A 24,743-nucleotide genomic window follows, 5' to 3' on the forward strand; every position below is an offset into this window, starting at 1 on the left:
CATCAAAGGCAATTCAGATACAAACATAAACAAGTCGGTGGATAAACGAAAGAATTATAAATTCAATTTGATGTCGTATCAATTGATTTGGCCCACAACTTTTTGCCGCTTGGCCTGCGGTTCCAGTATTGCTGGCAAGTGCCGACTGTGAGACTCTTTTTTTGGGGCTTCTATATACATACATACATATGTATATTGAGGTCCTTGGCCAAGTTGGAGGGAATGGTAGCTGCGGTTGGCATTTGATTTTGATGACGCGTGGCACTTTGAAATTTATGCGCCACTCTAAACACACTTTGTATGCGGCGAGTGGCTCGGAAAGATGATGAACGTTCGAAGTTTCAGAACGTGTGCGTATTTTTTCGGGGTACAATGTTTCAGGTGCGCTTGTGTGTTTTGCATGAAACCTGATGCTTTTTTTGGCTAACACTCAGCGGGGATAAGCGCAGGAATTATGTTTATTGGGGGAAACATTTGGGTTCTCAGCCAGAATTAAGATAAATACAAATGCCGTTTTCCCCTGCTTTTTATGGCGGAGTGGGCAATAATATATGTTAATGTGATTAGGTTACACATAATTCAGCAGATGCAAACGGTGACATGAAGAACCAGATATTTATACTCAGATGAAAAGCTGCTAAACTTCTTCCCAAGTACTTGGTATGCGAGAAACGTTTGTGGCCTGTATCCGATTACCTGCCGAATGCCAAAAAGCAGAGAAATTCGAAAATTCCAAAAATTCCGTTTATTTACACAAATTCATTTGAATTCCAGACAACATACGAGTTCTCACTATTTCGATAGGCAGACAAATGTACACAGAGATGGGCTAGTTTGGGTAATTACACAGTTCACTTAGCCTATGATTCAAGCATTCGGATTGCAGATTGAAGATTGCAGATTGTTGTGAGAGGATGAGCACATTATCCATCCGTGCGGGCCAGCTTCAGTCGCACGGCAATGCGCTTGCACTTCCACATGAGCTGCGTTTCCAGGATGCTGAAGGACATCGCAACCAGGACTAGTCCCAGAAGCAAGTAAGCGCAGCAGGCATATAGCTGCAACTCAGGCCCGTTAAAGCTCCGTGCGGGCACAAAATCGCCGTATCCAATGGTCGACAGGGTAACAAAACAGAAGTACGCCCCGTCCACCAGGGACCAGTTCTCCCACAGAGCGAAGATCACCGTGCCCACGCAGATGTAGCTGGCCAGGATGAGCAGCACCAGGCTGATGGGCACCTGCCGACCCTCCGCCTCCTCGTCCTCCTCCTCGGAGTCGTCCGCCTCGCGGCAGTCTTTGCCGTCGCAGTGGTAGCGCAGCTTCTTCAGCACGAACTGCTCACTGCCGTGTTGCATGTACTCCTCGTCGTCGGAGGTCTCCGTGTTGTTCGCTGTACTGTCGTACAGGGTTCCAGAGGCGTGTCTGTGGCACCGACGAGTCAGCAGCAGCGTCTTGCGGCTCAGCGGCTGCAGCGTGTGGCGGTTGAAGGCGGTGTTTCGGGTGGTATTATCGCTCGAGTCCTGCGGCACGCTCAAAGGACTCGCTATCAGCGGCACTCGTGACGGCGTTCCGTGCGGACAGTTGCTGCGAAATGATAGGAAACACGGATGGACAATAAATATTTATGTTGCAGCTGACCATAAAACAAATCAATTAGGCATAAAAAGCTAACCCCCGAGCAACTTCAGGTCGTAAAAAGGAAATAGCTGGGCTGACCTCCAATCAATAAAGCATAAAACTGTCGGTTCACGTGGGCTACACTGGCTTGGAACACGAGGCGTATGCGTTACATTAAGAAAGCTTTGTTATATTCAGGAGGCCAACTATAAAAAACGAAGTCCGACGGTTGCAATGAGCTTCAGTTCTCTATTCGGTTTTTTAAATGTGTTAATTATTTTTAAAATTAAGAAAGTAAGAAAGACCATAATCCATAATTTTTCCTAATAGAATTATTCATTTATACTGATGCACTTCTAGTAGAGCTTCAGTCGGCTTAAAGTCAAAAGTTGCCCAAACAGCCTTAAAACTGAGTCTCAATCACTTCAATTCAAAATTTCAAGTCCCAAATCGAGTCTGATTTGATTGACAATCCAAATACCCCTTGAGTTGCCACGAACGAGGGTCTCGAGAACTTGCAACAGTCTGCGTGGAATTCTCGTTGGCCGGCACTCCGGTTGCCCCGAGTTCACTCTGTCAAACCAATTTGGCGAACATTTATTGAACTTGGCCAAAAGCCTCTCGGGATGGCGAGCTCTTGGCTGGGCAAACACTTGCTCGAGATGCACTTGCAGAGCATTGAGATTGGCCAAAGAAGTGCCAGAGAACTACTTCCGATTTCGGCATCGGTCAATAAGGACAACATCACGTACATGTTTACCCAAAGCAAGAAGGATAGAAGGCGCAACCAGGCAGGAGCACTGTTGGCTTTGGATGCTGCGATTAATTGACCCGATTCATTGCGAGTGAGTGCCCGGCTCGGCTCGGCTTACAATTAATTACAGACAAGGCTGAAACTGAAACCAAAGAGGGTATATATATACACAATATACACATATATATATATATATATCTGCCACAGGGCGCCCCGCAACGCGTGCCCAGGTTCACTGTCAAAATTAATTACCAGATGCTGCTGCTGCTGCTACTGCTTTTTATTAAATAAAATGCTCAAAATGTGCGCTCAGAAAGGCGAAGGAAACCATCATCAGAAGCGGAGCACTCTTCACTCTGGCAGAAAATGGCAGCCGGAAAGGGGGGGGGGAGGCAGCCACCGCAGGGGGGAGCGCGAATTCGCAAGGCTGTTCAAGGGAAAGTGGGAGGCTAGGGTGGCTTGGGTAATGGTAATGGGTCGCAGTGTGCATCATGCAGATTGTGAAGTGTTGATTTAAAGTGTTGCTGGCAGGCTGGAAGTTTGTTTTGGAAATTAAATTAACAATTTTCCCCCAGCGTTTGGTTTTCGATTTTACACGGCAACAAGCCAAGGCTTTAATCAAATGCAACTTAAGCACCTGGAGTTATCCCTTGGGATTCTTTCCTACACAGCGAAGAAAATGGAAATCAATCTTTTTTGGTGCTCTTTTACTGGACTACATCACAAAGAACCCTAATTTTGTCAAATAAGGCTATAATCAGGCACTAGTCAAATTTTAAAAATATAACTCAAAAAGTAATTTATATTTCTGTTGTTATTGCAGACGTGGTCGGCATCATCAGAAGAATCAGTTGGCCTCATCTAAACCTTCTTTTCTTCTTAGGTTCCAGGCATCTGCACTTTTATACGGACGGACACGGCTTGATCGACATGGCTTATCAAAAATAAAAGATTGAAAGCGCTTCCAGCTCAATTGAATACGATTTTCTTCTACGTTGGTCTTACTGTATTCGTTTTGCATCCTACATACCTCAAACGCTCCCGTTCCTGCTCATCCTCGTCCTCCATGATGTCCACGTTGCCCGTGGAGTTGGCGCTTAGAAGAGCCGACAATGTTGATGCTGCCGAGGAGGCTGTTGTAGTGGCTGCACCCATTGACGTTGCTGGAAGGGGGGCAGCAGCAGCAGCCATGCCACAGACACCTGCGGCCATAAAACCGTTATCGGTCAGAGCGGCTGCCCCTCTGCCCGCTCCGCCGACAAGCATTGGTGCTCCTGCCGTGGGTGGGGGTCCTGTTCCGCTTTTAATTCCAGCTGACAGCTGTGGGCTTGTTGCTGCGGCCGTGTAGGTCAACAAAGGACTTGCTGCGGCGCCTGTTGCTGGTGACCCCGAATGGGCTGGCGGCAATAAATCATGTCTGCCGGATAAGTCTGGCGATCCCGTTCCGCAGTCCATCAGTGCGTTGATCTCGTGTGGCAATGGCTTCGTCACGAACTTGGCCCGCCGCACAGCTGCAATGGTTAAAAAATATTTAAATAATTTAATATACATAATACGTAACGTACGAAGAATACGCAGTTGGAATGATTAAGCGAGAACTAAAACAGACCTTGGTTAAAATTGTATTTCAATAGCAAAATTAAACGAAACACACACACAGCCCAAAAATAAAAAAAAGTTGCCGCACAAATTGGCAAAACAACTTCCGGCAACTGCCACACACGGTTAGATTATCCCGTTAGCCCGTTAGTTCCGCCGGAAGTGGCAGTGGCAGCAGCGGGAAAAGCCGGAAAAGTTGTGCATTTAGCCTCGTCACTCGAGTAGTGGGGGAAACACTGGGCCACACTGTGAAAATTATTTGCTTTGCATTTTCAAAGTTCGCCCAACAATGCAACAATGTGGCGGAACGCTTCGGATTCGGATCCGGATCCGGATTCACATTGCCATGCCCGTGCCCCCGACTTTTGGACCAAAAGTTTGGCGTTAGCTTTCATTAGCGGCTGCCAGTGGCAGAGTCATCGCGATGTCAGGGGGCACTGCAACATCTGGCACTCCACACAGTGGGCAATTGCCGAGGTCGGGGGCGCCACATTCCCTCAACTATTCGCCGCTGCGGTAAATTATTCAGCGCACTTTGTTGCAGCGTTGTGAAATTAGGGCATTACAGCTATTAGGGGTTAAGCTATTCATTTCTATTTGCCATAATGGGTCGAACTTCAAAATCGAAATAGGATAGGAGTTTTTTCAGTATACAAATGTTTTGGACATATTCACTACTTTCCTAGTAAAAAAATAACTAATTTTATTAATTTGATAGATTTAAGTTCCTGCAATTTCCTCTATAAATTTTGTATATAAAACTATATCAGGATACTGTTCCACTGTGCTGACATTAAAGTTCCTTTGGAAAAAGGGAAGGAAGCGCACATCTTTTAGTTTAGTGCTGTCAGCAGGACACCAGAAGTCCGCGATGCAGCCCGGAGTGGACCCTTCTGCTCCGGACATGGCCAATTTGAAAATATTTACTTAAACTTGGACACCACACACACACACATGTACTGGCTTTTAGAGCAAAGAAAGACATTCATTAGAGTGCAGGACAGCCCTAAATATGTATGTATATATAGCACTATATATCCGGACGCGCAGAAAAGTCACTTTGGACCTGCGGTCGGTGGTGTGGCAGGAACTTTGGCAGTGCTTTAATGGTGCGGTTGGCCGCGGACTCGGACTCCGGGGAGTGGGATCCCCTATTCCAGTGTCGTGTCCCGTCGCTACTGGCAGACAATTAACATGCATGGGGAATCAATGGCGTGGGCGATGGCGATGGCGATGTCTTCCGTTCGGAGACAAATGGCCGGGTCTCACGCTAGATTTTGCTGCGAAATTAAGCGGAATCCTTTGACAAAACGAGTCACGTGCCATGTGCCGTCGCCTCAATGACAAAGAGCTGTTAACTTTAATGAGTTTTGCATGCGTTGCACAAGCTGAGAGCTCAACGCAACCGGCAGGACTGTCATCTTTATGCCAACTCATCATTATCGTCAATAAAACTGTCGCACATGTCGAAAGTTGCCTCAAGTGCATGTTGTCCTTATCCTTACGTCCTTGTTGGTGTGGCTGTTGCTGTTGATGTCCTGGCATGTCGAGCAGCACAAGTTGAAAACTTTTAATGCCAGCGAAGTGTGTGTCTGCTTTACTCTGTCATTTTAACACGCTGCTGCAAGCTGCTGATGATGATGATGAAAATTGTTATATAATTGAAAGCGTAAATGAGCACTGTGGCGTTGAAGGGGCACATCCGAGGGGGGCTTCGTCCTGCGACAGCACGGCGTATGATTGATTGATTACTGTTCGTTCGGTTTTGTTTCGGGGCTCAGGTTAAGCCAAATCTGTCAGCAGAACATTTTCGGTTTTGGCCTGCCATTAGGGCTGGTGCAAATTGTTCATCCAATTATATTCCATTTTCCTTTGTTCGATTTATGCAAATTTCCTGCCGCACCAGCATTAGCACTCATTAACAATTCACAAATATCTGGCAAATTACTTCAATTATTTCACAATCCACCTTAAAACACTAGCACATCTCATCTCACAAATGTGGCATATGTAAGGCAAATTATTGCTCACTGCAATCCAGTTAGTTTTACATGCATTTGGCCCACAAATTGTTTTAATCTTTGTTTCTTTACTTACTTTTCTAAAACTAATTGAAAAATGCAAAATATTTTAAGCTTATCAGAAAGTTAGAGCAGACAATTTAAACTGTCTGTTGTTATGAAATGCAGCTGAGATAGTAGTTGAATATTCGACATTTTCATAGTTCAATTTCTCACCGAAGGGCAGTAAACAATACGATTCATCACTCACCGTGCACATTGGCTGTCTGGTAGGCCGGCGGCGGTGGCAAAGTGATGGCCTCCAGGGTGGAAGTGGATGCCTCGGATGCTGTCACGAGATTCACGGCCGTTGCGTCCTGAAGTCCAGAAGCCAACACTCGATGCTTCCCGGATGCGGGCTGCAAGTGTATCGTGTGGTACTTGACCAGCGGCTGCGAACCGAGGGTAGTGTTTCCCAGCGCAGTGCCGTTCGGATTCTGGGTTGGGTGGGCTTGGTTGTGGGCGGGACTGCCCGGGGCGGAGGGGGCGTGGCCGAACGGAAAGTAGATCGTTGCTGTCGCGGGCGCATAACAATTTGGCGGCACTGTAAGCGGCATTCGCAGCATGCTGCTGGGCACAGCCACGAAGTTCTGTTGCAGTTGCTGCTGCTGCTGCTGCGTGTGATGTTGCTGCTGCTGCAGCTGCATCTGATGATGTTGTCGCGGGAGTGTTGCTGTCGATAATTGCTGCTGCTGCTGCAGTTGTTGCTGTTGCGGTGCGTATTTCAGCAGCGCACTGCCCGATGTCGTTGTCATTAGCATGACATCCGGCTGCTGCGGCTGCTGCTGGTAGAAGTGCTGCTGCGGATTCAAGTTGCGCAACAATTGACAGGCATCTGCTGACCGCACGGAACAAAAGGAGAAACAGACGTGTTCAAGATGATTAACGACTTGCAATTGTGCTGACAATACAATTAGCATCCGAACAATGCGGTCGACACTCACCTCCTTCCTTTTTGTCTGGCGGCAGCTTTCCCTTTTGGCCATACTCCAAGCAGTCGTTTAAGCTCGTCTCACTGTTGGCCGCATCGTACTGGCAGCCCTTGCAATTGGCCTGCGGATGAAAAAGAGACATTTACTTGAAATTCATTTGCAATTTCAATCGGTATCCAATCTGCGTGCCTAGAGGACTGAGACCAACAATGAAGTTGAACTTGAGCATTCCATTTATTGGAATCCTTTTAAACATCTTTGATAAAATTGACTTCAATCACCAGTGTTTTCTTATCTAAGGCTACATGAAACAATTGTATTCTATTTGAAATCGATCAATTGTTCACTGTGCACTTAAAGGATAATGCCGAATAATTATCTCTGCAAAATGCTAAAGGAAACGACCTGGTTCCGGAGATGTCCTGTGCCCACACTGCGGCTATTTGACATGATGGAGGCAATGCCAATAAGGCACGTTATTTGCAGGCGCAAGGACATGCCTTTCTTAAGCCGGAAACTGATGTCATCATCTCCGTGGTCCCTTGTCCTCAAAAGCTGTTTGCGGCCAAACGCCTGGCATCTCGTGTGCTTTGCGGTTCTGCGGCATCATCATCAAATGCCAGGCGAATCTAATGGACACACACGCAAACAACCGATGGAAATGAGGGAAATATGTGAAATGTCTCCCAGCTAGTCTTGCGGTTTGGGCCCGGAAAACCCATTCCATCGCCCCAAAACGGGCCCAAGCCCATACCGAAAACCCGTTACGGCAGCATGCGTCATGATAATTGCAAGGACGATGGCAAAGGCCAAAAGAGCAAAGACCAAAAGCCGAAATGGCAGCAGTCAACACGATGGCGATAATAATTCAACCGATGACTGCACATCCCCAGAGCCAACCGCAATCTGCTGGCAGTCTTATCAATTGCCAGGCGCATCCTTGTGCTGCCCCAAAGCCCAAAAGTCCACTTGGCCGGCCTCGTGACGTCCTGCCAGATTGGATTGTGCCCTAATGAGTTGTTGAACGCAACATGGAGACGGAAAACAAGCCGGCTCCATATGGGCAAATGCAAAAATCCTGTCCAACAAGTCGCTGGCCTGGGAAACTAGCAATCGTGAAAGGAATGCCATGCCTGAGTGGCTGGGAACACGGCAAGTAGATTACCACTCGAACATGGAGGATGCGGAAAGTTTTCAATTTCTAGCACTGAAATCGTACAGCTTCGATGGCGTGGCACCTGCCACGTTAGCTGGAGCTGCAGCTGGGAAGTGCAGCTTAAATCGGAGCTGGAGCTGGATCTCCCGGCCAAATCAAATCAATTAGGGCCAAAAGTGGCGGAAATGAGAAGTTATTGCATGCCTCCAGTGTAATTGTTGAGTGGCGGGTAAACTTTTTCCCCAGCCGCATTAAAGTGGCTCGCACTCATTTCAATTTACCTGGCACGAAACCCGGCCACTTGGCCGGGAAAAATTAAATTTATGCCGCCGCCATTTGACCTGGCTCAAACTGCAAACTAAAGTTTGCGACCAAGTTTAAAGTGTCGAAAGGGGGTTCTTGTTTCTTGCTTAAAGAGTCAACTTTCGAGCTTGACGGGCAAACTTTGGCGGCGAGTTCATTAAAAGTGTCGAGTTGGGTGCGCGTCCGCAAGTAAATGTTAATTTATGAAATGAATTTTTTGTTTGCCGCTCCGCCAGATGACAAACAGGCCATCGAAGTTGGCGTGGCCACCGCAAAATCACTTATTTATTTATTGAACCCTGCCATTCGCTTTCGTTTTTCCCGCTCAGCCATAAATTGCCAATTAAACAAAAATTTGTGCAAGCAAAACAAACAGCGGCGCGGACAAATGAGTGGCCACAATTGAAAAAGGCTGTGAGTGCAAACAGAGCGAATCAGTTTTTGTGCCTTAAAGCTTTAAAGTTGAATATTTAGCCCGGAATGGCAAAAAGGAGTGCGCCGTACATGGAAAATCCGTAACTGGGATTTCCGAAAGCAGAAATGTCATTACGAAAGGCCAGCAAATCACTTACAAAACTTATGCACGAATGCACAGGACACGCAAACAAACAAATACAGTCGGCGCAAAAAAAAAAGGACTGCGCAACCTAGTCAGAGTTTTGATATCCTAAAAAATTATTTATAATGTATACAACCGTGGCTCCGTGTGCTGAGCAAATAAAAACGCAATAAACCAGGAAAAACGTGAAACCAAACCCAAAACAGTCTGCAGTGGGAAAACCTAGAAAGTATAACGAAAAACAAAAAGGCAAATGGGAAAGTTCGTTGTTGTTTTGCCCAAATCAATTACAAACTTTCAGTTTGCGTTAATAGAAATCCGGACCGGCTTGGAGATCCACTTAAAAGGCTTCTGCTGTCGTAATTAAAAGCCGTAATTTGAGATCCCAGTGCAGTCTGATCTGCGAAAAATAGGTTGAATTCCATTGAGCAAAGCAAATCGCCGGACAATCGAAGATTCCCATCACATCCTGGCTTGGCAGCCATGTCCATTTCCATACATAAGCGACCAGGGATTCAGGTTTTCCGCTGGCCAAAAACGAAACTGTCTTGGTTGCCGGGGAAAAACTTTCGTGGTGGGGTGGGAAAAACTACGAGCGAAACACTTAGTGAGTAGTGGGAAAAGTTCATGCGTAAAACAGCGGAGTAGCCAGCGAAACTTTTCCATTGGAACTTTGGACACGCAGAACAATGTCGAAAGTTTACTTTAAACCGGAATGCACAGCAAAACACTTTGGACTCCTTTCCTTTTGGGCTACTCGGCAGCAACAGTTGCTGCTGGTAGCATAAAGTGAGTAAGTTGTCCCTTCAACCATCGAATTAGGACCCATAAAAATGTTCTCGACTTGCAGTCAGTCGATGGAGTGACTGTGAATGCAGCTGCTGTTCCAGGGTAAACAATATCAATCATACGCCACGGCTGCTGGCAGAAATGCGAAGTGTGGGGAATGGAAGGAAGGAAGCCTTTGGGAAATTAATTTGACGGTTATTTTGTAGCCTTAAGTGTATGTGTTTAAAGGAACCCGATATTAATGGGCGTTTTTTTTTCTTTAATATGAACGCTGAATTTGGTATTAATGTCTTCTAGTCGGCGCCATGACAAATAGCTAGCGGCTATTGCGTTGCACTCTCTGATGAACTGCATCTGCTGCCCTCACTAAAATAATATCAATCATGCGCCGTGGTGGCCTTACCATTCGCCGCTTGGACCTCTTGTCCGTGTCCTTTTCCCTCGAGTTGGCCGCACTGCTGGCAGATGGCGTCGATGTGCCTGGTGTGGACTTCCTTCTGTGCTCCTGGTGCCTCTGCAGCTGGCAGCAGAGTCGCACGTAGGTGCACTGCAGGCCATCGGCGAGCAGGGCTCCCAAGCTGGACAGGCACATCAGCATGAGGGGCACGCCCACCAGGGCGTAGAAGATGGTCGCCAGCTTCCCGGCGGCGGTGCGCGGCGTCAGGCTGCCGTGACCTGCAAGGATCGGAATGATATATCTGGTTTAGAACTTGAGCATGGCAAGCACGAACAGGCTAATATAAATGCATGCACTTTTAATCGGATGGGTGAGGACAAGCGGAGAAATGGGGGCGGGTCCTTCTGGGAACTTAATCTGTGGTGAAATGGCGCTGCAGCATATGGAATTACTTTCCACGAGGAGAAAGTGCAGGAAGTTTGTGTTTAATGGGTCCCAACTTAAGCTGTCCAGTTATCTGTGTCTACTTATACAATCACATTGCAAATACGTAGTTTATAGAACAAGCCCCACTAGGACTGAGTAAGTAATATAAGAAGCTCCTCCTAGCAATATTAATTTTCTATCGTATTAAACTAATTATTGCTCAGCTGTGTAAGCTTAATTTGCATCTTTACACTTAATTAAAGTATGCCAATGCACAAGCACTCATTAGACAGCAAATATTTACCACTATAACCCAGATGTGTTTGACCTAAACAATGTCGACAATAAATCCGTTTAGCGGCATTCTTCTGGCTCATGTACGTACATCCCTACCAATGGACTGTCTTCCGGACAACTGGCAGGCTGTTAAAGTTAAAGCCCATGAGATACAGTTAATTTGTAGCAACAAGGATGTCCCATCATTTAGCATATGCAAATATTTAGCCCGGCCTCCGGGTCGTATACGCCATGTCTGATGTCCGTGCTCTGCAATGGCTGCTCCTGTGGCTTAGTTTGCCATCCAAGGCGTTGGCTATGTCGAGGTCTATTTGCCCCCTGCAAAGTAAATATTTGTGGGCCACAGCACGAGTTGTGGCCTGGTCGAAAATCATAATAAGCAGCCGTGCTCGCCAAGTTCCAAGATAAACACGAAACATAAATCCAAACGGCTTGGGTATTTTGGAGCAGTGGAAGCGAAAGTGAAAGTGCGGAAACGGAAATAGGAGCGGAACTTACCAATTGTCGTTATCACAGTGACCGAGTAGAGCAGAGCTTCGCTGAATGTCCAGCTCTGCGAGTCGCCGGCATCGTAGCCAAAGTGGCCCAGGGCACTCGCACTGCCCTCGTGGAAGAGTCCTGCTCCTCCTCCGCCGGAGGAGCCAGCGGATCCTTGGCGCGTGGCCGCCACAATGGAGCCCTCGAAGCGACGCAGCTGCTCGTGGACCAACATCGTCCAGTTGCGTTCGTACAGAACGTTGAGTTTCTCTGCAAGGAAAGGTGGGAGGTGGAAAAACGGTTAAGTCGGGTCTCCTCCAGAATGCGTTCAAGTGTCCTTTTCGTAATTATGCAATTTCATGCCAAGTGCAGCAACAGCCTTCGACCTCCCATCGACCCAATCGACAAGTGCCGATAAATCGGACTATCCTTCGTTCACTTTGCCCAGAATTCTGTCTCCAAGTTTCCAATCCTACCAATCCTCCTGCCCTTCGATTTCGGTCGCCTGTCTTGAGGAATCTGCTCCCATTCGATGTCGTGTGTTCGCCTCTTGCAAATTGCAGAGGTCGCTTGTTAACAGCAGTTCGAGACTAGTTTGCCGTCGTGCTTGTCGTTCACGCCCTTTTCACGCCCTCTGGCCTTGGGGTAGTGGGTGGCAGTGGGCGGTAGTGGGTGGAAGTGGGTGAAAGATGGCAGGAGGTGGGCGAATTGTGGCCACCAGTCTCTCGAGTCTTGAAGCCTAGATGGTGCACCTCCCCAGACATCACCCACCTAAAGGCCACCCGCCCCAATCGACTGAAGCTAGTTGCCGAGAACAAAACCGAAATCAAAAGATTTTCTGTGCCAATCTTTGCAGCTTAATCGAGTGATTTGAGGGCAGGGCTTTGGAGTTTATAAGAAACTAATTGGCAATGAATAACAATTTAGAAACAATACGAAACTTTTAAAGAGGTATTTCAGACTTGTTCCTTAAATGATTGGTTTGCTGTCTTAAAATTTTATATTTAATTAGTTCTATTAAAATTAGACATTGGCTCAGTTATCTTGAATATTGAAATTTGTATTTCAGCTTCATGAACGCAGTACTATGGTATAGAGATAACTTTCTAATGTGTTTATACCATCTCCTGAGCCATCTAATGCTATTTCTCGTAATAAGATACTTGGGCCTGATTATTTTGGTAAATTGGAACACATCAGTCGAGTTTTCATGTAGTCTTCATAGATTTCATATAAAATAAGCGAGTGATGACTAAAGTTATTATATAAGCAAAAGGATAACATAGGTAAATGTTTCCACCTTTAAGAGCACATGTACCATTAAAAATCTCAGCTTTCGTTGAAGCACATAATAAATGACCTATGTTGCGAGCCAAGATGAACTCAGCACATCATTAGTCCTTCGTTTAAGGACTCGTCAAATTAATCATACGCCAGGTGGGACGCCTGTGCCGCGGATGAGCTCAAGTTAATTGGTTTATTTATTAGGTAAATTTTAATTAAATAACATTAGATATAATGCTCATACACGTGCCGCTGTGCCGTTGGAGTCTTTTTTCATCCAGTGCCACTGGCAGGTGCGACAAAGTAATTAATTTCACATAAATCAGGCCAGCAAATAAACCTCAAAATAGTTGCGATAAATTCGTGGAATCGATGCAATATCACTCCGTTGCGGAAGCGAATTAAATGGCCCGCCTGACCAAATATTTGGTTATGCAAATATTTACCTATTATTCAATTCGGTAGCTGCGAAAATGAATTTGGACGGTCTTTTGTTTGCTTTCGAGTGGGGTGGGGTGGGTGTTCGGGGGTGGGGGACTCATGTTTGCTGGTACCTATAATTAAAATATTTGTTCTGGCCCTGCGCTCGCAATCGCTACTATTTACTTAGTATTAATGGGCGATAACAAAACATTGTCGCTTTAATGTGCGAATTACTTTGGCAATTTGCAGGCAAATCAAGCGTGCAAAACACGCCGAAAATTTACGGGCTATGCGGCAAAAATGTGGTGGTCATTATAATTTATGCGAATTTTTGTTCATCGCCAGCGAAGCGTACAAATATTTGCTGCATATTTACGCAAATAATTTATCTTCTTATTATACCTACCTTATTCTACCCCTGATTTCTTTTTGAACACACGATCTAATTTCATAGTTATTAAGGATCAGCTTGATAATATTATTTATATTGAGAGACATAAGCTCACCTGTTATGATCCACAGTTCGCGCAGGCAGTCCTCCCGGCTCTTGGCAATGGCAGCCGACTTGCTGATGTCCTGCGGCGCCTCCAGCAGCGGGAAGAGGAGCCCGCCCAGCACGGAGTAGCCGATGACCAGGAGCACCAGGCCGGGCGTGGAGAAGAGCAGCTTCAGCAAGTGTCCGCAGCAGCGCCGGAGACTGCTGCGCGGCTTGGCGGTCAGCGAGGCGGTGGTCTTGGCACCCACCTCCGATCCACAACCCGGACCACCCACTCCGCCCAGGCCTCCGAATTCGTTGGCATCCGTCTCATCGTCGATGGAGCAGTCCAACTGAGACGGCTGCGGCTGCTTGACCTTAATCGCCTGCTCAACGTCGGACATGATCGCTCAGTGTTCAATGGCATTTAGTGGCCACCTGCTGCTCCTCGGCTTCCGTTTTCGCTTCCGTTTGCAGCGAGCATTTCCGTTTCCGCTGGCAGCACAGCTCGTGATTCATGGCTCGCCCAGCCCTTTGGCTTACTAATTGCAACAGCGATTCCTCATCACTCGCAATGCCGCTTTGTTCTGCCCATATACCACCCTATATCGCCCCTATATCTTTGTCCCCTGGCTGTCTGTCTGTCGTTCTGTTGGTCGGCTGTCTTTCTATCCGCTTGTTGCCTTCAGCTGGCGTATTATGTTTTAAGCTGTCGTTGACTCGTTTTTGCTGCTTTTGCTTTCGCTGATGATGTTGCTGCTACTGTTGCTGCTGCTGCTGCTGATGTCGCTGACGTGGCATTTACCATTGTTCCTGGTCTATGCACTCCATGGACGCCTGCTTCCCCCGGCCGCTTGTACTTTTAAAGTTGTTGTGCCAGTTTATTCCCCTCCGTTTCGCAGTGCTGCATGCCTGTAATTGAAAACATTTGTATGCTGTAGTCGGTAGTCATATTGTTGCTGTTGTTGCTGCTGCCTGGCTGCTTCCGTTGAAGTGCACTTGGTAGTAGGTTAAGCGCACACAAAGTGAATACGTACTAAATTTGACACTTCACTTAATCTAATTAGCAACTTTTTAAGGCCCAGGCCATTCGACTGGTCAGTGGCAAGTGGAAAGTGGGAAAGCAAAAATGGCAGACGAATGAAATGTTTATGTTTATTCAACGGTTATTATGATTGGCTTAAAACAATAGTTGGCCGTGCAGCAGACGCTTGTGCGATAATAAATGAGTGGCGATTAAATTAATATTTTTTATGGCACTGAAATAAAATACGTGATTGCATGCACTTAATAACTTAATTATGTTGTGGTTATGTTTGAATAATAAAAAAGCAGAATCAACGCTTACGAGGTAAATGGTGTTTTAATCAAATAGTGACAAATTCATTTAACATAAATACTATTTATTAATCCATTTGCATATCGATCCTCAGCATCTATTTAAGTTCTGATTAAAGCCCCGATTAAGTCCGCCCACAACGAGCATATTATCGGATCCCATCGATTAAGCCCATAAAAATGATAACAAAGCTCAAGAGCATATAGGTAGTGCGTAATACAAATTGAATGAGCGTCTGGCATTATAGCAGATATAGACTGGCAAATTGAAATCTGTCTGCCAGCTGCGGATTACATATACTCGTATTGTATGAGACCTCCAGCCTTCACACATCAAAGTCTTTAATCGTAATGGAGCTGACTTTGTGGGCGGTTGGATAATGCGCTCGGGATACTTAGACATTGAACCAATTAAAGCCGAAGGGGCAGAGTCGGCGATTAGTTATTGAAGCTTCCTGGGAAAGCGGGGCAACACGCAACATTTAATGATGTGGTTGGATGCCGAGGAGGGAAACCCAGGAGGAAAACATTTATTCTCTTGTAGCCGCCCTTTTGTTAAGAGGAATAGGCGTCTTCGTCTGGCACACGCAATTTACTTAATTGGAAAATAAAATAAGCCAACGCGAGAGACTGGGTTTGGGATTGGGTTTTTGGTTTTCGGTTTAGGGGTTTTTCTTCTGGAGTTGAAACAGGAACTGGAACTGGGCCAAAGCGGAAACTGCTTGGCTGCCGAAACAATGGCCACTCGAGTTGCTTTTTATGGCTAGCGCGCATAATTTAATTCGGCCAACAACGGGGCGTATGAGCAACAAAGGACCAAAGCACAGGCTAATGCAAAATTAATGTCAATCGCTCGCAGAAGGGGGAAATGCCAATGCCCTCTTGATTGTGACCTAACGTTTGAACTGCGACGGGGACACGCACACATCTAAGCGCACGAAGGACTTTCAGGAGGAGCCAGCCGGAAGAGCGAAAAAGGACCAAAGGCATGGGGCAAAATGTCTGGCGGAAGTTATCCCTTTTAGCCAGATTGAAATCAGCTTACAGTCGCTCCTTAATTGAAATGTTTGCGTTTCACTTTAATTAAAGCGTTTTCAGCCGACCGGCAGCTGACAAAACCCTTTTCAGCCGCAAGGATATTCCGTCATCATTTCTGTATTCCATCGGGTCTCATTCATTTCATCGCTCCTCACTGCCGTGCTTTTCGCACGTCATTTCATGAAGTCGCCTGCCAAAGTTTTAATAGTTAAGTGCGACTGCAGCCCAGGATAACGTGGCCAAAAGCCTCGCCTTCATTTCCATTCATTTCGTCTGTCGCAGACTTCTGGCTTCGCTCCCGCACCTCGCTCCTCCCCGCTATGCATTATTTATTATTATTATTTTTAAATGCAATGACAACAAACGCAGTTTAATTACAATTTTCACTCATCAAATGCAGCAGCCGCAGCGCAGAAAGAAAGCAGCAAGGACGAGCGGAAGCGAAGGACATCGGGGAGCATCCAAGGAAAATGGCGCTAATGGCGCCAACATTTCTCATTCTCATCCGCCCTCTTAGCCAGCTATTCCCACTTGGGAGACCAGGACAGCTTGGCTGTTTTTAAATCCAATTTCGCTTTATAATTTTATAACGCGCCAGCCAAGCCCCTGTATCCCTCCCCACAACTCCAGAGAAGTCCCCCCTCTCCACACTGGCCATTGCCGATTTAATTGCATTGCTGACATTTAGCACCCAGCACTGCGGAAACCAACAAAAAAGGACATGATAGTGGAAAAGGACATCGCAGTAGATGAGCAAAGGGGGGCAGGAACGAGGGCAAAGTTGATTTTTCATCCGAACCCTATTTGCATGTTGGTTTGTTAATTGAAGTCGAACAGAATCATCGTCGTTAGTTACCAATTATGCGCTTTTCCATTGTTTTATGTTTTACTATTGTAAGTTTTATTCAAGTGAATAAAATAATGGTTCCTACACAAATATTTTTGTTTATAAAAAATATGTATGTAGTGCAGTATTAATTTTTAATAATCATAGACAAAGGTAATCAATAGGCAATGGATTTCGTTCGTCTGAGTTGTAATTTATCTATTGAAAAGTACTATATCTTAAGGGTTTATGTAAAGTAGTCAAAACAAAATCAATGTATTCTGTGTATAACAACTAGTTTATCTACTTTAAATCCGCTTAAAGGTGCAATATATGCGTAATGATATTAAATAAATTAGATATAAATTAAAATCACTACAATAGCAATTGTGTCGACGAGGAAAGCATTATTCAAAGGCAAAACAATAAAATTGCTCAGCCAAGTGCCTATAATGAAAACTAAATGCTCCAAGGTTAGTGGTTGTCCGAAGGAGTGGGACTCCGATAAGGGGATTTTCCGGCGTGTTTTCCACGCCTTTGAAGCCATAAAAGCACTGAAGCGTGCTCTGAACTTTTAGCACATTAGCCAAAGAGTGCGGATTATAGTTGGTTTTATGGCCAGAGGTGCGAAACAAAAACCGAGCAGTAGATAAACAGATACAGATAGAAATGGGTATGTGGGGATACCCCCGGAAATTCATACGATTATGATTATGCAATTGGGTGCGGGAAACACTTGAGCGGCGCTCATAATTCATATTACGCTCAGAACAAAGGCGCCAAAAAAAAAGTGGCCCCAAAGAAAACGCCTGGCAAGTGCAGACCAACGGACATTAGGTGCAGCAGGATCCAGGATATAATGACCATGTTAATGCCCGGCACAAAAGTGCACTGAAAGGAAATGAGCAAGATAAGTAACGAGCCCGAAAATGCTCCTTAGTCCCCGGCAGCAAAGTTTTGCGCACAACAAGGAAAACTCCGGGAAAACTAGTGGCTGGATTTGCCTCCTTCCACTCGATTCCTTGGCCGTTCCTCATTAAACGCACTCAAGTCGCTCGCAACAATCTTAATTATGTTGTAAATTCTTTTGGCCAGGAGGGCCTGGAAAAACAGCTCGCGGTGGGGCAGAGGGACGAAGGGGCTGGTGGCAAAGCTTTTCAGCTGGCCAGGAAAAACTTTGGCCGCGCTGATTAGTTTTTCGAGTGCCTGCAGTGCAAGTCGGCCAGTCAAGCGTTTCCACTCAGTCTGTCATCTAGTCAGTCGGGCATCAGTGGCAGTGCTCCGTGGAAAGTTTTCCGAGCGGCGTGGCAAAACAACAAAAACTCATTAAAAACTGCACAAATGCAACGTTTGGCCCATAAATACACGGCAGCACCCTTGGAAATCGGGCTGAAGTGCAGTCAAGTCGAGCGGGAAAATGCAAAACTGCCCAACAAATGCACAATAATTAGAAGCAAATTTAAAAGTCGTTTGGCTGCTAATGAAGGCATCCTTTGTGCCCGGAAAACTCAATGGTTAGGGCCATCAGGCAACAGCCACAGCTTCGTGAAAACCAAGAGTGCGGCCAGAGGCTGTTGAAGATGTTGACGGCTAATAGCCAAAATTAGTTCAATCAATTCTCTTCAACATCATAATTGCAATTGCCAGTAAATAGGCTTCGGAGGTGTAATTAAAAGTTGCATTAAAGAGAAGGGAAAGCAAAACTATGGGCAAGTGTGTATGAAACTTTGAGCACACTTTTGTGCAGCCCCAAAGTGATTGAATGAGCATGAAAGTATTAAATAAATTCAACTGAGTTTATGGCCAACAACAACAGACATTTGAACTGACAAGGGGAAAGTTGATTGTCTTTTAAGATTGTCCAAAGGGCAGCTCCTGATGCCATTCACAGGTTTTTTAATCAGGACCCGAAGCCGAGTTGATCCAGAGGCAGCTGCTGGCTGTAGTTCAAGTTAAACTCGTTAACTTTCATAATTAAATTGTTAAACATCAGTTGGGCTTTAATTGACAGTCGTCGAAGGGGCCAAAGAAGGACCTCGTCCTTTGGCCAGCTCAGCGAAATTCCTTAAGTGCCAATTTAGTGGCAATTTGCTTTTGTCTTAACACTTTTCGGGGTGGGGGAATCAGACTCGGCTAGGGTGGTGCGCTTGTAGTACAACACAATTTAATGTTAATTAAGCAAAACGTTGCCAATGGCAGTTGGTAGTCGCACCAAGCTAGAATGGCCCATTGGACCTTTGCCCTTGCCTTTCCAACTATCTGCCATTCAGCCAGTCTGTGAATGTGCAAACAAATGTTTGCACAGTTGGCCTAATTGACTTTGCCGAGTTAAAGCAAAAAGTTTTCTACTCACTCTCCGTCTCCCATAAACGAGATAAAAAGAACGAAATTAAATCAAATAAAATCGAATTGTTAGCCAATTGAACGAGGGATAAGACCCAAAAAAAAATACACGGGAAAATCGGAAAATGGCAAGGGCATGCATAAAATGCATGCGAAAGGTTGCCAGCGGAAATTTGCATAAAAGCCCCGTGGCACGTAGTCAGCTTTGATGTTCCGCCCTTTGGCCCTCGGCAACTAACGGAATCACGTCTATATATCTGCATATATATAACACAGTGTGTGGGGTCCGATAATGCCATTTTGAGTGCACTTTATGCGCACTTTGTCTCAGGGTCTCGCTATCATTAAAAACATTCCGGGCTCGCAGCTAATCCCCTGATATATGAACTGTCGTTACGATTTGCATGGATATGCCGGGATCTATTTAAACATATAGCTACATATATATGTATATAGATAGCTGCATGTGCCGCAAAATCGGAAAAGGCATAGCCGCAGGCCAAATCACCCACTAACCAACCGCCGAGCCTTTTAATTAAGCCAACTAACGCCGACATGTGCCCAAATTAAGCGGCAAGTCCTGTCTGTCTGTCTGTGTGTGTGTAAGTTAGTGAGTGTTGATGCCACCGAATGCAATAATAGTTCCAACCACTCAAATGGCTTAAAACTGGTCTACACAAAAGGGATTTGGGCTGTCAACAAGGCAGTCAGAGGATTTTGGGCTCGTGGAACATCGAGTACAGTAAGCTTTAATTACTGCAGAGTTTTGAAAGCACCGTTAGCAGCAAAAAAAAGTACAAAAGTCACTTAAAGACTTAAAATTACTATAACAGGGATGATAGATAGGCAGAGGTATTTAAAGCTTTACATTTATATTACTTTGACAGCTTGATTTAAATAAGACATTTTGAACGAATAAGAACCAGTCATTCTTTGGGGCACTTCGAAAATCAATTTAATTTATTTCCTCTAACAACACAATCCCATCCTCGTTCTAATAATGTGTTGGCTGGTGTAGCTCCAGGAATTTCTATCCTTCCATCCACAACCCTCTAAATTCCCTCACACCCTTTGACCATTGTAATTGCTTTGTTTTGCTTACTAATTGTTTGTGGCCAGAACGTCAAATTAACTTGGTCACGTGGCCGGAGGGCGGAGGGGTTGTGCCCGGATATCCGTGGAGCGGACTCCTTGAGCCACCTCCAACCGCAGGCGCCGATGAGCGTTATTGATGACATTTTCGCTTCGGTGTTTGGTATTAATTTGATGCACGAGTGGTCCTGGTATCAGCACATGATTGAGTGCTAATGGAGCAAACGTGGCGAATGAAAGAAATCAGGTGAATCGACTCTGGTACATCGTAGCGGGAAGGTCCTGGAGGCTGGGTAATAACATGCAGCCCGAGTGACCTCAATGCTCCTCTGCTGACCAGCCAGAGCAAACGAAATGCGTTTCAATGCGTTTCTGTGGGCGGAACCCCCAAGTTTGCACTGGGTGGTTGGGTGGTTGGGCTGTATGGGCGGTAGCCCACAGATGCAAACACCGAGATATGCACACCAAACACACCGCACACACCTCGTTCGCACTAACACAGATTGCGGAGCAAGTGTGTCATGGACATGGCGAGGTTGGCTGGTTTGTTTGCGGCCCGGGAAGGGGCGGGGATTTGTTTTGGGCGAGGAGACAACACGTGTTCCGGCGACGATGACGATGGCGATGGCGATGATAATGATGGCAGGGATTCCATAGATGGCTGCTATTGCTTTCACCGTCGAAGCTGTAAAAAAGACGCATACTAAAATGGCGATCCGAAGGACAAACAAACATGGCATGCCGATACCAGCACACACAACCATAAGCCCAAAAGCCCAGCCACAGGACCAACGTAAGCACACCCACACACACACACATTTGGCGTACTTCAAAAACTCAGGCGCACGCATTTATGCAAGATTGCAATTATGATATAAAACACCGGTCGCAGCTGGAAATGGGCCCAGATTGCTGAATGGATCTGGACGGCATTGTCTGCGCTCCACCATGAATGCCAACCGATGCCCCAGAGCCACCAAGTCCGGCTGGAAAGCCAAGAGCATAGCTGATGATTTGCCGAAGGTCGCTCAGGATTAACATTTCATAAAATGTGCAAGGCGGTGAAAGGAGAAGTTGGTTTGCCCTGCCAGCTAAGAGATTATCTGTGGCACCAGAAGGTCAACTGGACATTGAAAAGACATTAAGGAAGCCAACAGCCCGACGGCATTTCTACTATTATTTAAATATTTTAAACACTTCAGATAAATTAAACATAGCTCCGTCTTCTAAAACACTATAATGTGATAGTCCTTGCAAAAGGATTATTACGCAAAAGAGCACAAGCCGCAACACTCATTTTAAAGTCCTTCTGTAAGGATACATTACACAATTTTTTGAATATTTAGGGAAACTTACTTATGTAAGGATACATTACACAATTTTTTGAATATTTAGGGAAACTTACTTATGATTTGCTTATAATCTGGTAAAAACTAAACTGTTTTCAGCCTGTCCTATTTTCTCTCTAACAAATATGTAATTAGCCACCAAAGACATAAACGATGGCGCATGGAATATGCAGCACAAACTCACTTCCGTTGGCCAGCAATCGATTAGAGGCCTTCAGCTCATTATCCTCGATAATCGTTGCAACTGCCGTCAGTGTTTCAGGGGAATGGGAGGGGGGGAAATAGCCCACCGGCATTCGGATCAGCCCAGCCAATTGGGGGCTTGAACTTGGTTCGCCCGCTGGACAGCGGAAGTGACCCCAATCCGTGTTGCTGTCTCCTGTCGCCTGCAAGTCGCCTATTCAGCTTGTTCGCCTATTCAGCTGTCCGTCCGGTTTGAACCCTGCCAAACTGTCAAAGCGTTAATTGAGTTTGACACTAATGAGCGAGCAATCGCTGCATAATTGATTTATAAATGTCAGGCCATCAGCCACGCCCCCGTTCGCTGCAGTTGGCCGCCCCAGTTTATGAGTTTGTTGCAAATGCGCGCTAATTGGGTCAGACAAACACACAATGGAGGGCTTGACTTTTGGCTAACGAAGAATTAGCATTTTAGTGGAATACACTCGGAAATTGAAGGGGACGGACCGAAAAATCTGCTGCAAAATGTAGGCCGAGCATCGACCCAGACCGTCTCGCTCGGCAAGGAAAAGGATCCCCGGGATCTGGGGTTCATTTCAGGACTTGCCACAAGCACTAATTCCACACAATTCGTAATTAATTTGAATTAATTATGTGCCACTTTCCACATGCAGCCATAGCAAACATGCCGACAACGCTTCCCGCAAACATCACGTGTGGGCGGTGGTTCGTTGGGTGGGGCTACTGGGCGTGGCTGTCGGTGGGTCTCGGCATATTTTTAGACTCCACTACGGCCACAAATCTGCCGCAGAAGCGGAAGGATGTGGGCGAGAGTGGGCGGGTTTGCCGGCTGCCTTGGTCTTCATTTATCTTCTCTGTTTTCATTGCCTACTTTCAGGAAGAAACTCGAAGCCAGTTGGTAGAGCAGCTTTAAGCATTAAGATTAACGAAATTCTGTAGGATTTCACGCACAGAAATTCTTTCATCTTAGTAGGCCTTTTGCTAAAAGCATATGTTTAAAATGCCTTTAAGTATTTAGAAACTCCATTAACATTACACAAATTAACCATGAAAATCGTAGTCATTAAGAAAGATGGAAAAACCGTTCGAAAGATTGTTCCGGATGAGGCGGATGGGGAGTGCAACGATCCCAGTCCCGGTTCAAGTGATTGCCCACCAGTGCAATCTAATCCGAAGGATTCCAAAAGCCAACCGCCCGCCAAATCCCGGCTAAAGGATCAAAAGCCACAGAACTCAGTGGACAACCAGCCGAGTTAATTGCATTGACTTTGACCTCCTAAATTCTATTAATCGCAATTAAATCTATTTTGATGTTATATCCTTCCAGAAGAGAAAAAAACAAGATGTAACAGGCGATTTAAGAGGAGATAGAAATGGGTGGGACCCAAGAATCATTTACAAGGAAAGCAAAAAACATGCAACGATATAATTTGATAATTAAGATAATTTGCATATTCTTAGGCACTTGCAAATATTAGAGGATTAAATGTTGGATTGCAGTAAGCAAAATACCAGTCACTCAACCATTTGTCGTAATAAGTCGAAAGAGTTAGCTAACAAAAATTGCAGTTTTTAATTTATACACATACTATTTGCAGAGATGCATGTGTAATTGTTTATAACATGCTGTTTCAGATGAAAAATTCTTTTCGTCTATTACTTAATTCTGGACATTTATGAAGCGTCGACGCAATTCCCCTAGCAGCTAAAGAATAATTGCCGCAATTTATTAAGAGAATCTCTTTAATGTCACATCAAGCTCCGCAACGGGTTGGGGAATTCATATAGAACTCCCAATCGGGGCGATGGCTCACGTAAGCCGTAATCTCGCAGGCATCAAGCCAAGGACTTTAGCACTTAAGACAAATTCAAACAAAAACACACGCATACACAAATCCAGCTAGACATAATCACTGGAGCCCACGTGCTAGGCAAATTAATTTGGATTCCGTCGGTGAATTTGCCCCAAAACGGGAAAGCAGTGAGTGGGGAAAACCTCAAAAATATCTGTGCTGCTCAGACAATACAATGAGATGGAGAGTGAGTTTTCCTGGGGACGAGCGTTGACAGAAGAAATTTAACGCTTGAAATGCCAAACACAAAAATATTTTGACATTCAAAGCACAGATCCTAATACAAACATGAATATGTACACAGACGTGTTGTGTCCTTGCTCCAATGTATGTTCTCTGTTCTTTTGGCGTGGCAAATTTTCCATGAAAATTGCATGAATTGCAGATTTTTGTTGCCCCGTCCTTTTTCCATACGCACGAAATGCGCTCCGGACTGAAACTGGGAATGAGAATGGGAAAGGGGCTGGGACTTTTACCCGACATTCACCCGGAGTCAAGTTGCGTGTGCCGTAGACATTTTTATGGCATGCAGCGAACTGCCAGATGGCAGCTGCCGCTTGGCACTTGCCGCAAAATAGGGAAAATGCTTTACAATATAATAGAATTTGCCAGAAACGTGACTTTAACAAGCTCTTAGACATGTAAATACATAAACTCGCATATACACTGCCTGTCAAACGCCAGCGAGCGGGAATGACTTAATATGCTGCAACGCTGATATGTGGACAATGTGGCGTATGCGTGATATGGAAAGCAAGAGAGTGGGGAAGAAAGAACAGGAATGCAGCAATGCAGCACAGCAGCAATGGAGAAATGCAGCGACCACAGCTCAATTAGTTTTTCGTTTTGGCAAGGGGCAGGGACACAGGGCGTATGATTAATGCGGTTTCTATTCAAATGGCTGCGCCCGAAAGTATGCTACAACGGAGTGCCGGACACTTGTGGCATTTCATGTGGCAACATCAAGATTACCAGCACTTTTCGTGCTCGGCTGCTGGAATGCTGCCAACTTGCAAAACCCTTTATGCAACAGATTCTCGACTGCGGTCCTGCCAACAAATTGCGGCATTTCCCGATCACCAGATAGCAACTAAATTGCATTTCATTCCAATTACTTTGCTGGGCCAGGTAATCCGACTAATTGCCTGCCCACAG

General features: G+C 45.6%; 1 protein-coding gene across 1 annotated transcript in view; it reads right to left on the reverse strand.

The window, feature by feature from the left end:
* Positions 1 to 730: 730 nt before the first annotated feature.
* The window catches only part of LOC117137125, a 40,310-nt gene continuing 16,297 nt past the window's right edge, over positions 731 to 24,743 (reverse strand). The window contains exons 3-9 of the mRNA XM_033298423.1: positions 13,580 to 14,460; positions 11,388 to 11,636; positions 10,173 to 10,444; positions 6,975 to 7,083; positions 6,242 to 6,865; positions 3,402 to 3,882; positions 731 to 1,584 (exon numbers count right to left, since the gene is read on the reverse strand). Coding sequence (XP_033154314.1) covers positions 924 to 1,584; positions 3,402 to 3,882; positions 6,242 to 6,865; positions 6,975 to 7,083; positions 10,173 to 10,444; positions 11,388 to 11,636; positions 13,580 to 13,952 — 2,769 coding nt within the window. The 5' untranslated portion in view covers positions 13,953 to 14,460 and the 3' untranslated portion in view covers positions 731 to 923. The remainder of the gene's footprint in view (positions 1,585 to 3,401; positions 3,883 to 6,241; positions 6,866 to 6,974; positions 7,084 to 10,172; positions 10,445 to 11,387; positions 11,637 to 13,579; positions 14,461 to 24,743) is intronic.

The sequence above is a fragment of the Drosophila mauritiana genome, chromosome 2R (assembly GCF_004382145.1).
Source record: "Drosophila mauritiana strain mau12 chromosome 2R, ASM438214v1, whole genome shotgun sequence".
NCBI classification, from domain to species: domain Eukaryota; kingdom Metazoa; phylum Arthropoda; class Insecta; order Diptera; family Drosophilidae; genus Drosophila; species Drosophila mauritiana.